Raw genomic sequence first — 13,896 nt, 5'->3', positions numbered from 1 at the left:
AAATCAAATGGTAGCTCCCTTAAGGTTCATCATAACAAACGGACAAATATGGCTGTATTTACATGCCAAAATTTACTCTGAGTACAGACTTACCTGTAAAGTTGGAAAAGTTTTAATGCCTAGCATCCACTAGATATAATAAAGTAATAAAGTTAAATGCATTTTGTGTTTCAGAAAGATAAAATCTCTTGTGGATTTTGATGGGCATTTTTTTTCCTTCATGCAAAAGGTGTGAAAATTGACTAAGTTGTGGTACAACTATGAGATGCTCCCTCAGGTAAAAAAAACCGGTTTGTATTGTTTTCATTGTCCTTGATTGACATTGACACCAGGTATCTTCACAACTATAGGTGAGTTAAAGAGTTTATCTGAGTCAGTGAGTGGACAGTATCAAAGTAATTCAGGTGTTTGTTTATTTTTGCACCTTCTGCAGAAAGGGAAAAAAATGCCCATCAAAAACCAAGAAAGATTTTATCTTTCTTAAACACAAAATGAATTTAACTTTTATATATCTAGTGGATGCTAGGCATTAAAACTTTCCAAACAGCACAGGTAAGTCTATACACAGAGTAGTTTTTGAGGTGAAAATACGGCCATATTTGTCCATTTGTTATGATGAACCTTAACATTTGCGTACTACCAACGACACAATTATTTAATATTTACCTTCGTGATTTTGACACTTTCATTGTATCCGACACTTTCCAAGCAGAATATTGGATTCAGCCTTATGAAGTCGTAGTTTACTAGATGTTCGAATTGCAACGATTTTGATCGGGTTGGGGTTATCCAGAGAGAGCAGGATGTGTCGGTGATAAGGTCAATCAGATAACAATAAGGTAATTTTGTAATTGGTAGTACGCTAAAATTAAATCAAAAACCGACGGATATTTTACCTGTTTGCAGATGCACGTTTAGCGCCATTTCATAGCATGATCACGAGAGTGCTGCATGTCTTAAATCAGTATACCCACACATTTATTGCAGTCTATCAGCAACAAAACTGTTTACTTGTAAAATTAATCTGCTCCAGTACAATGTACTAGCAAGGACAAAATTAAAATTACTTCCTGATTGGTTTTTAAATTTCCTGCTATTAGTGGCGTGTCGTTTGTATGTGTGCGATCTACAAACACACAGTGACGTTTAACAACCAGAGACAATGAAACAAACAAGTTTTATGTGTGTACTAGCTCTTCTGCTATTTGAATTAATATGGTTATTTGATCTAGTGCTGTTCTTTATTGAACATATATCATCTTTAATCACTTTCATTGTCAGAATCTACACGTTTTGATTGATGGATATTAGAGTCAACTGTATTTCGAATCATTATTCAACAACGTATGAACTATTACAAATCACGCTGAAACAAAAATACTAGTTCCCAAAATGTTTATAAATATTCACGAAACAATTGGTTTTCATTGCGTGGTGGCAAAAGCAACCAAATATTTAAATACATGTGTACTTAAAATTTCAATGACTCAGAGCTGATATGCTATCCGTCGTTCTCACAAACTACAAAATTATTTTTCATTCAATCTGTCATCTTAGTACTAGTAAGAACATACTGTCGTGTCGATACGTTGCAATAGTATTACCAAACCTTGACGATAATTTACGTTACGACAAGACTATATCGATACTGTAGATAGCTGAAAAGCCAAAGTGAGAATTTTGAGATAATTAACTGAAAATTTTTTTTTCTATTTACCTGGAAACTGTCCAGTGTTTGATTCAATTAAATACTATTTCCTAAATCTACCTTTTCATTTATTTTGGTCTTTGATTAATAAGTTTGCTCAAGTTGCTTTAGTCATTCAAGGCTTAACATTCCGTACCACTAACGTTAAAATTATTTTTCGTTTACATGATTAAATTAATTTAGCCAAATAAACCTCTCACTTGTATGACAGACGTTTAAAATGCCACTATATTGACAACACTGTTTGAACAAATCACAATCAAAATAGGTCAACATGTTCAAACTAGGTCACATTGTCTTACATTAAAAAAGGAGAAATTTATGTTGTGATTTGTTTGCATATTACGATAAAAAAAAAATTCTGGACAATTTCATTTTTTTTTTGAAAATATGAACTCAAGTTTTTAAATAATTCTATCTGAAGATAATTTAAGGAACGGTATGGTATATGCATTTCAACACCTTAACACCGGTGCTCAAATGATACCGTTTCTCTTTGTTAGATAAATGTTTTAGTTTCAGATTGGTTCATCCACTGTTTTATTCAATATGAACACTTGTTAGACTTGAATGAAGTCTTGATTCGTGATTTATTTGCAGGAATTGATACATAATTTGTTTTGTCCTTGCTTTATTGATCCTCCGGAATCATATCTTACACCGCATCACTTGAATTATCAACAGCAATCCGATTTCTTTGTCGATATCAAGAAACCTGCCATTTATAGGTCATCGGCTTCCGAATTTTCTTCATCACTTCCCCTATTTATGAACACATCTAGGCTAATTTTGCACCACGGTCAACTTGTCGGCATTTCGGTTCATGTTTGCTCTTCTACATTTTTTATGTGCACAAAAGCAAACGATACCGCAACTGAGAGTGAGTAAAATACCAGCTCTAAACGATACAAAAATGAAAATGTTTCCGTTCATTATATCTACAAAATAATAAATAATTTTATAAAGCAATTTGATTGAAATATATAATTTAATTAGCTACGTATATTAATATTGACGGCATCAAATTTTCTATAAAAATCTTGATATATTTGTCACAGAGTCCTCTTTTTCTATCAAATGCAATGAAACAGTAAAAAATAATGCTTTGCATCAAGTTTCCCCTTGGAACATGTACTAAATGGCCTATCTCTATTATTTTTTATATCTTTAGTTTTGATACAATTGAGGTTTGAAAAATTCGTACAAAAATGGCTACAGAAGGGTACATAAACCTTAAACAATAGTCATCAAATATAAAAAAAAAAAGATGTGGTATGATTGCCAATGAGACAACTCTCCACAGGAGACCAAAATGATACAGAAATTAACTAAAAAACTATATCAGTGACCAGCCTTCAACAATTAGCAAAGTCCATATCAAAGTTTTCGTTCTATCGGTTTCTATCCTATGATTTATAAACAGAGCATGCATGTAACAATGGAATACTTCATTTATTCTGATATAAAAAAATAAAAAGATGTGGTATGATTACTAATGGGACAACTGTCATATTACAAACAATGTGTTTTATCAACTTGATTAACTAATATTATCACTTACTTCAAACTTGCTCTTACCAATGTTCACTTTGTCAAACTAGTGGACAATAAGTTGTACCTTAAATGAATCAATGAAAGACTACGAGGAACTCTTTAAACCGTGAAAATGGGGGGCGGGGGGAATCTGTAATTTGGCATTAAAATTAAAAATATCATATATCACAGGAAACATGTGTACTCAGTTTCAAGTTGATTGGACTTCAATTTCATCCAAAAACTTTAATCAAAACTTAAACCTGAAGCGGGACGGACGGACGCACAGACCAGATACATAATGGCCATATATGGGGCATAATAAGATTATCATACTCATATTAAACATCTATTTCAGGTTTTAACATGTGAAAATATGAGCTAGTTGCTACTAGAAGTACTTCATATGTCAGTTACATGCAAAACGTTACAATATCATGATGAACGACAAAAATAAAATATTTGCACATTGCTTCTGTTGCTTTTTTTCAGTGAATCAATGAAATAAATATGGCAAAACATAACCCTTTACCTATCCTCATTAATTCAATACAGATGAGATGGCAAAACAATAATTCTCATCCAATTCAAGATCTTTTTCAGACAATGATTTAAGTGTAATTTAAATTACTAACCAACATGCATGTACATGTATCATTGTATGTGTGCGAATCAGGATCATGAATGTAAAATAATTTAAAACTATCAACATGTGTCATTGTAACTGTGTCACTGTCAGTGTGTGTAGCTGAACATGCTGCACTGTAACATTATTTATTGTGTTATAATATAAGAACTATACAGTATACTATACTTTATACATAAAAGAGGGACGGAAGATACCAAAGGGATAGTCAGACTCATAAATCTAAAACACAATACATAATACTATAGTAAATAAACAACATGATTTAAACTTCACCCTTAAGGAGCAGTTAAGATGGAGCATAATTCCAAGCACTGGCACTTGTCGTTCTGTATTAGTACTAAAATATTGGCAATATATATTATTTTCTTCCCATTGCTAATATTTTATTACTATGGCCAAAACGTCTAGTGCCTGTGTTCCATTCCAAAGAAGGATCAAATTTAATTTTCAATTTCAAAATTCATTTCACTTTCAGTGTGATAATTTCACGCTTCAACACAAGTAGTAGTGGTATAATCTATAATTAACACTTAAGTATGATATCATGTGTCTGTTAAAAGTTAATATAATGACCCTGAATGGCTACTTACCGATAAAAACAACTTCAACTTCAATTTCAGGAGTCAGTTCTGTCGTCTGCTCAGAAAACCGGAAGTATGATTTCGCCGGAATTATCTCCCCTCATTAAATTTTCGCAGTTTTATTTTCACAAAATACATATGAAAAACGACAAAAAAGGACTGTTATATCATTTGAAAATATTTAAAATTAATATTGATTTTGTGAAAAATGATCGTCGATTTACCGTATATTATTTAAAATTTAATTATTCTACAAAATTTCCACTTCACGTTGCTTTTAATCAATGAAAAGGTGTGTCTTATGATTGTTAACGCATATATACGCCTTATTTGGGCATTCTTTTTATGAAATTTGAATACGTTCGGAACATTCGGAAAGAGGACTTTTCATATATCCCCGTATAAATTACCATGTCAATCAAGGTCGCCATTTGTGATTTATTTATTGACTTGGAACGCCACCTAGCGGAAGTGCCAGTTGCTACTTAATACTGTAAACGACAAGTTTATTTTCCATTACCTGTGTGACATAAAAAAATAATTGTCACTTCATGTCCAGTAACTTGCTGTGTTGTATAATTTTGTCAGATTTATTAGCACGATCAACAAGAAAGAAAACTTAAGAGATACATTCCTAAAGTTGCGAAAATTTACCTATATTTACCCTCATTCACTGATAACAAACAGAAAACTTGATAAAAAACATCAGCATCATGAAGATTACTTCAAAAAAAAATATTGGACTCAATCCTTATCGTATTCGTAATTTCTTGATCGATGCACTTAATTACTTACGAATAATTTTCTAAAAGGCAATGGAAAATAAATTGGCGTTGACAGTATGAAGAGATCCAGTTATACGGTTTCTACATTAAATACGAAGTTTCATACGAAGTTTATAACTGTGGCTATACGAGTAATGGCATTTCACGTATACTGAACTTGAGTTTTAGAAGTGCTCCGATTGAAAAGTAAGGAGTTCCCCTTAATCCTCATACCAACCTTTCATTGCATCAATATTGTATTCGTTTACAATCTTAATATACAACTAGTGGCATACCTTTTATAGTCTATATAGAATGTGCAAATACATGTGTGTGATGATCGGAAAACCCACCAACCAAACACTCTTTTGTTGGTCGGAAAGATTTTAAAGTGACTATCAGGCGAGTATTTTAAATTAATAATTTACTACATATTCAAAATATAATAATAAGGTATTAAACAATGGTGACTGCTGTTAAAATTTTGTAATGCGCCTTATGTTATGAAGTTTCCGTCTGTCATATGTCCTTTGTTCTTGACCTCATTTTCATCAGTCAAGGGTATAACTCAAATAAGTTAGAGAAAAATAACATACATTTGTTATTGTGGACTAAAAAATAAAAAAAACTGTGATTTCAAAGGGGCAATTTATGTCCTTTGTTTTGTTAAATTGTATACAACAGAGCTCCAGATAAGAATTCACAAATTAGGGTTTTTACCCACCATTTTTGTTGTAATTGAGTAATAAAGTTTTTTAATTGCATTATCAATTCCATTTCACCCCTCAATCAAATATCAAATTGGGTTTTTCACCACCAAGCTCCTTAATGTACTGGTTTTTTTCATCAACACAATATTGAATATTTAGGCATGTTATAATCACATAATATAAAACCGAGATGTTAATCCATCTTAAATATGTTTCTTTGTATATGTGGTAGCTGTTTTATTTGGTTTATACACTGACAAGCAATTGCACGTTTAATTTAAAGTTTTGCCAGTTTTGTAATTTCTCACAACTTATATAAACTGCAGCTAGTGTCACACAACTTATATAAACTGCAACTGGTGTCACTAGTTGGACAGTAACTAATTACCTTTCTAGATTAAATATGATCATCACCCTACAGGTCAGTTTAGTTGGGATAGGTGTGGCTAAGTGTTTTGATTTTTATGTCATATATATATGTGAACATTAGGTGGTGTAAGATAGTTTTGCCAGTCCTATCACCTATTTGCCAGACCTACTTTTTTTTTAAATAAGAAGTTCCCCGATTTAAAAGAGGGACGAAAGATACCAGAGGGACAGCCAAACTCGTAGATTTAAAATAAACTGACAACGAACGCCATGGCTAAAAATAAAAAGACAAACAGACAAATAATAGTACAGAAGACACAACATAGAAAACTAAAGACTAAGCAACACAAACCCCACCGAAAAGTATACCCCAACACCTTGGGACAGGTTTATAGGGTGGTTTAATGACAGAGACCACATTCAATTTAAATTTACAAATAATACTGCAACATCAAATAAATGACAATGTTACACTGCACTTGCCAAGAAGACAACTATCTTAAGCATACAGAACAAGTAGACCAAAAACAAAGAAAGTTTCAAGCTTCATTGACGTAACAACGGATATAATTAAGACCCAATTAAGGCATGCATGTTCACTCATCAACTTAAATGAAAAAATAATATCATGAAATTGAATATATAAACTAAAATTATACTTGAATGTTTTTGTTTAATTGAATTAACAAAAAATCTAGGTTCAGTTGTTCCTTATAACTTTTGGTTTCCGATGCTTTCCAACTTCATATCATGTCATAATTGATTTGGCCTTTCACTGTTACAACTGATATAGGATATAGTTCTTTTCGAAACCCCATGTTTGTCATTTTAACAATTTTCTCGTTAGGGCACTCAAACAAGCCCGTGCGTTCGATGGACGCTTCCAAAAACACTAGCTACGTCTTGTTATCATTATAATTATCCCTAAGCCATCAACAAGATGCAGAAAACATGCTTCTATTCAATATTTTTACCGGACATTACTTTCGTTTTAACATTGTGTTATGATAAATCCCGAGCAATTCGAAAAAAATATGACATTACAAACGCTAATTGGATAAACGCAGGGAAGATCGAAATGTTTTCATCAACACGTGTACCATACCTTGTGAGCAACGGAAAATTCCAACAGGGACCCATTTCAACTACATTCTATACTTGATGCAACGCTCTTTTTTTAGAACGAAAGGACATTTCCAATTATAAATATTATAAAAATAGATTTACGCGACGACTATGTAATAGATAAGGGTAAATAACGCAAACGATAGCGAATAAAAGCGTTAAGGACTCATGGTTTTGGCATATAATTGGGTTTTCCTTCGAATGAATTGGGTTTTTTGAACGCTGCAACGGGCAATTGCATAGGGTTTTTAATAATTTTTATGATCACGCAAATACGCAGCTTAGCTGGAGCTGTGATACAAGTTCTAGTGATATTATTATTGTTTTATGTATACTAAACTTTAGAAAGATATATGACAGTTCATAGTTTGCCAATCATGCATAGTACACCTATGTTATTACAGAAAAAATATGCCTGTACCCATACAGAAAAAAATGATAGGATGGACAACTGCATTGCTCAACTGGCCGCCAGTTGAGCAACCAGTTGAAGGCTAGCTGACCATCAGTTGGCCCGTTGAGGGCTAGCTGGATTTTTGCCATGCAAATTAGGTAGCCCTCAACTATCAAATGCTCAACTTTATGCAAATTAGTTGAGCAAGGTTGAGCAAAGTAAAGTAGTTGAGGGCTAGGTGTCCAGCAGTTGAGCAATTAAAGTTGAGGGCTACCTAGCCATCAGTTGAGGGCTAGGTGGCCAATAGTTGAGGGACACATCATTAAAAGTTGAGGGCTAGGTGGCCAATAGTTGAGGGCCAGGTCTTTGAAGGTTGAACATAAGCTGGTCAATGCTAATTCAACTGATGACTACAATTTGTAGAAAAATTCCGTAGCACCTGATTTCACACCTGGTTTTTAGTGGAGTTTGTGTTGTTTCTTATTGATTATTTTCAACTGTTGTTGTCTCTTTTGGTTTAACGAGTCTTTGTTTACTCCTTGGTTTTGATTGTTATTGTCTTGTATAGCCAAACTACTGCTGAAAGATCGAAACTGACAACAGACTACATGACAGCTTTAACTGTGCCTTTTAAAAGTTATCCAGTAAATTAAAGCTAGTTTACCCTGCAGCAATATTAGTTTTTATGCAAGAAGAAGTAAAATATATATTGAATCATTTATTAATGATGAAAATATTCTTAAATGTTCTTTTCATTCCTTTTCATTAATTTTCTGCCGCTGTACATCTTCTCGTTTATTGCTCTGGTCACATCAGTTTGGAGCATCTTGAAATGAATAAGAGCAAAGTCTGAAAGTAAAAAGAAATTATATCATTTATTTTTTTTATTAAATTATCATTTGCATTAAAAGTCGGTTCTGTATTCCCTACATTTAACCAATTATACAAACAAACGTGGATAAATACATGATTAGAAGGTGTTTGATACTTTGCATTAACTATTTGAGAAAAACAAATTTTATGAAATTATTTTTACCCACTATTTTGATCTGGTAATCAAAGGTTTAAGGAATGACTGTAATATTTCTTCAGTTTAAGGTGTTCATAATATTTCGTTTACTCTAGTTCAACCCCCTCCCCTTGATAAACCAAAATAGCACAGGGCAGTATAAAGAGGAATATGCAAAGGGCACATTGCAAAAGAACAGTAACAGTAAAAGAAAGTGTTGTTAATTAAACTTGAAAATTGGATTAAAATTATCAAACAACCCAAAAAGAATTTTGGTTTTCAGGATGCTTATAAACTAATTAAGCTTTTCTTTTTTTAATTTAAGTACTTTGTACCATTTAAACTTCAAACAAGAGGCTCTCAAGAGCCTGAATCGCTCACCTTAATTCTTTTGGTTAAATCTCTCATCAATGATTATTTTGGCTTTTCAATTTATTTAAATGTTTTTTGGATCGTCCTATTTTCTTCAAAAGCCAAAAAAAATAATCATTTTCTCCTATGTTCTATTTTAGCCATAGGAGCTATGTTTCTTGACATACAAGGAAATAAAATATAAAATTTATACTAGATACTCTGAAACTCATTTAGCCTAAGTTTGGCTGAAATTGATACAGCAGTTTCATAGGAGAAGATTTTTTAAAGTAAGTCAACATGATGAACAAATTGTGAAAAAAAGTCTTTAAAGGGCAATAACTCCTTAAGGGGTCAATTGACAATTTTGGTCAAATTGACTTAATTGAAGATCTTACTTTGCTGAACATTATTGCTGTTTACAGTTTATTTCTATCTATAATTATATTCAAGATAATAAACAAAAACAGCAAAATTTCCTTAAAATTATCAATTCAGGGGCAGCAACCCAACAACAGGTTGTCTGATTCATCTGAAAATTTCAGGGCAGATAGATCTTGACCTGATAAACAATATTACCCAACGTCAGATTTGCTCTAAATGCTTTGGTTTTTGAGTTATAAGCCAAAAACTGCATTTGACCCCTATGTTCTATTTTTAGCAATGGCGACCATGTTTGTTGATAGATCATAACTTCGGATACAATTTACAAACTAGATACCCTAAGGAACATTCAGTTAAATTCAGAACATAGGACATGATAGTGCGGATGAGGCATCCGTGTACTGGGGACACATTCTTTTTTTTTAATTGTATGTCAAATAACTTGAATTGAGTGGGTTTTTTTTTTCAGAGAGGAGACGTGGCAAAAGAGTCAGAAGATTGTGATTGCCCTCAAGGGGAGGATTGTCCAAATCTTATACAGTTAAAGATGCTAAGGGAAACTTTGGAGAAATGTGAGTACAGCTGTAATATAGAGGATAATAATAGGCAAAATTCATATCATATGTCGTACCATCCTGAGACACCAATATCAGCCCGAGGGATGATATTGGTCGAGGGTGATACGGCATGTGATACTGATTTTGCCATGTTTTATACGCTTTATCAAATATTTTAACAGTAGAGAATTATATTATATGAACTGTTTACTGATCCATAGTACTGGGTTACCTTTAAATCTACTTTTGTCTTCATTCAAAAGCTTTTAAAGAACTGCTCAATTACTTATTTGAAGCACTTGGGTTACCTTACAGTTTTCGTGCTGTTGTTTTAAAAATATTTTGTTTATTATTGTATTTTTTGTGTTTTTTTATTTAATAGTTGCATTTAGTGTACCAAATAATATGAAACCTTGACGTTCGTGACGTCACATAACAAACAATTATGTCATTGAATAAATTGTGTCAAGCCCGATTGACCGTTCTATTGGACCTATTTTTGAGGATTTTTTTTTTTAGCTTACATATATAAAAGCTGACTTTATGTATAAAAAAAATAGGAGTGGGATAAAGAGTGGGCGTCAGAGTTGCACGATATGGATTAAACAGCAAACTATTTTTAAATCGTCAGAGTTGCACGATATTGATTAAACAGCAGACTATTTTTTAAATCAAATATGCAAAACCACTGTATTTACTACATTTACTAAACATGATAAATTCATATATTGACTGCAGAGAAAGATTGAAAATGCTGCTAATAATGGTTTTACAGAACTGTATTTTAGAAATTCAACAGAATAAACTATATATAAATAATGAAAATAAGGTTGATAGAAAATCTGTAAGGTATTTACTATTCTTCCTAGACACCATACAACAATTTTCAGAACCATTGTCGACCAATCAAATGCATTCTAGCCTGTTCTTATGTTTGTGTTTCTCTTTAAGATCAAGGACATAGCCAGAAAGCTGGTATATACACAGAGGCTCAAGCTGCAAATCTGAAGGTATACCAAATTTGTTCAATTGATTACAACTACATACTGTTGAATAATTTGTACACATTTAAAAAATTAACAAAAATTAGTGTTGTAACAAGTAAGCATGCTTTCCTTACGGACAGGAGGTCATGGTTCGAAAACCCTATAGTTATAATGAATTTTTAGATTTCAACATTGGATTTTGTAAATTAGCTGTCAAGTAAAGACTGCATGTTGAATCAGAGTCAAATAATGTTAAAAATCCAGCTCAGTGTCAGTTTAGTACAGAGAAGGGTTGGTAAATATATTATATATATATATATATAAAAATAACTCAGCACTGTGGGCTATTCCAGAAAAAAAAATGTATGGAAGACTTCCAACCCCCATAACTGTGGTAAACCCATAATTGAGTACAAATTACACATAAACTACGTTGAACAAAACTTCAACCAGATCTTGAAGTATGCACCTCATGTAGGCATATCAAAAAGTATTTGGTAAAGGAGCTTTTGAGATGACTGATGTTACTGATAGATAGATACTGATGTAAAATGATGCATACATGTATAATGTTAAGTTTCATGCAATACGTTTTATCACTCCTGATGTGAACAATACATTCATATACTAATTAATATTCTTATTAATAGATTTTTTTTTATGTTTTAGATGATAGAAATATGCCCCAAAACATTTTGTTTTATACCTATTAAAACAAAAACAATTATATTTGGGGCTGTTAGCTCCAGGGGAGAGTTGGCAGCCCGGCTGTTGAGGGCCTTCTACACTGAAGAGGAACTGAGGGATGCAAAATCCCTTGGTAACCTTAGAAATGGTGCTGTCATTATTAGTGCCATAATAGGTAAGCTATCCACTAGAGCAACTTAGGTTAGGGTCCTTGTATACTCTTGTTGATGCTAAATTTACATAAGATAATAATTTTGACTTGAAATCACAAATCTGAAACAATTTATGCTAAAATTCATTGTCTTATCAGGGCCTTTTATAGGTGACTATGCCGTATGGGCTTTGCTCATTGTTGAAGGCCTTACGGTGACCTATAGCTGTTTGTGTCATTTTGGATAGTTGTCTCATTGGCAATCATACCACATCTTTTTTTATAAATCTACACAAAAAGTGTTTTCACAAGTTTTTATTTATTTTGCTTTCCATTAATTGCTGTCACTTGACATATGAAGCAAATGCTTTCACGAATATTGAATTTCATTGGGAGATCAAATCTTTCTGAGAGATAACCTAATCTCCAATCTAAATTTGGATTTTATGAAACATCAATACATCTTTTATAGCAATACATTTTTTTCAGCTTGCAGCACAAGGTATAATAAGGAAAATCTTCCAGAAATGAAAACCATCAAAATAAGAAAAGCATTACATAATGCAGTTGCATATGCTAATAGGTATGTACCATTATGCTTATAAATATGTAAAATATTCTTATGAAATGCAATAATTTACATCATGTAAGGATCTTGTTAAACTTACATATAGATAACTGTCTGGAATTTAGATATTTTCTCGAAAATTGGCATTTTCTCTGAATTGTTTCAAAGACAAATTTAGGAAGTACAACAACCTATATTTATATGTCATGTCACATTAATATTTCCAGACATGAATGGTTTCAGAGGAGTTTCAGCTCAATAAAATCAGTCTCTTCCATTAATAGTATAGATACTATAGATCAAAGAACTAATCTATATACAAAACAAGAAAGAAAAACCCGATTACAAGTATCAGTATAAACAACACCAACAATCACTGAACAACAGGCTCCTGACTTGGGACAGTTTCATATAAAATATGCAGCAGGATTTAAACATTTTAAAGGCATGCCAACCTTCATCCTAACCCTAATCAGCAGTATTACATAACAACATAAAAAGACTAGGAAATGTTAGTTGAACATGGCTTAATTTGATCAAAGACAAGACTTATAATTTCATATGACAGACCCGCATTATGTCTCAACACACTCATCAATGATGATCAATTCTTAGATGTAATAGTAAAAACCCAATTATAATATTGCAACATTGTTTGAAACTTCAACTTGATTGGACAATCTCACAAATCTCAGTGTAACAATTAATGTTTGATGGTATGAAATCATGTATGCTAGGGCAGACGTTGCATGTTAATATTTGTTGAAATTATATAAACCCTTTTCGAACGTAAAAACTAAATGTATTACAAAGAACTAATTAACCACTTTTGTTTTATTTGACAGGGACAAGAAAGAAATGGTCAAAAAGCAGAAAGTGAAGAAAGTTCTAACTCAAAGTTCTTAAATTAATAAATTTTAAATTCATATTTAATATTGTGTCACTTTTTTCTTTCATGTATAGTCAAAAGACTGAATAGACACAGACAGGTGATTTTTTTGATTAAACAAGGGACTTATAAGTGGAAAACAGGGAAGGTTTGATAGTATAAGGTAATTAAGTAAATAATAGTTGCACAGAAATACTATTCTTGGAAGTTGTAGTACTAAAAACTGACTGAACAAGGATGCAATTTTGCTGAATGGTTTTTGATATGGCTGAATATGTCTTAATAAGGCTGAAGATTGGATGAATTTGTCTGAATACAGTTGGGTGCAGACCATGCATTACATGTAGACGGGCCGAAAAAGTTAACGCGGCGTTTACTCGCGTGCACTTCATGTAAACGCCGCGTTAACTGTGCGTGAACTCCGAAATTGCAGTAGACATTAAAAGTAAACGGGCGTTTACTTTCGCGTTTACCTCCGCGT

The 13,896-nt window shown here is 32.4% G+C and overlaps 1 protein-coding gene across 1 annotated transcript; it reads left to right on the top strand.

The window, feature by feature from the left end:
* The first annotated feature begins 10,055 nt into the window (after nucleotides 1–10,055).
* LOC143051115 (uncharacterized) lies at nucleotides 10,056–13,670 on the top strand. The gene is made up of 5 exons (XM_076224134.1): nucleotides 10,056–10,149; nucleotides 11,086–11,144; nucleotides 11,790–11,982; nucleotides 12,448–12,541; nucleotides 13,372–13,670. The coding sequence occupies exons 1-5, from the start codon at nucleotides 10,125–10,127 to the stop codon at nucleotides 13,430–13,432; spliced, it is 432 nt and encodes a 143-aa protein (XP_076080249.1). The 5' UTR covers nucleotides 10,056–10,124; the 3' UTR covers nucleotides 13,433–13,670.
* The last annotated feature ends 226 nt before the right edge of the window (nucleotides 13,671–13,896 follow it).

This window comes from Mytilus galloprovincialis, chromosome 11, assembly GCF_965363235.1.
Source record: "Mytilus galloprovincialis chromosome 11, xbMytGall1.hap1.1, whole genome shotgun sequence".
Classification (NCBI taxonomy): Eukaryota; Metazoa; Mollusca; class Bivalvia; order Mytilida; family Mytilidae; genus Mytilus; species Mytilus galloprovincialis.
The sequence above is the reverse complement of the archived record's forward strand: the minus strand, read 5'-3'. Positions and strand labels throughout refer to the sequence as shown.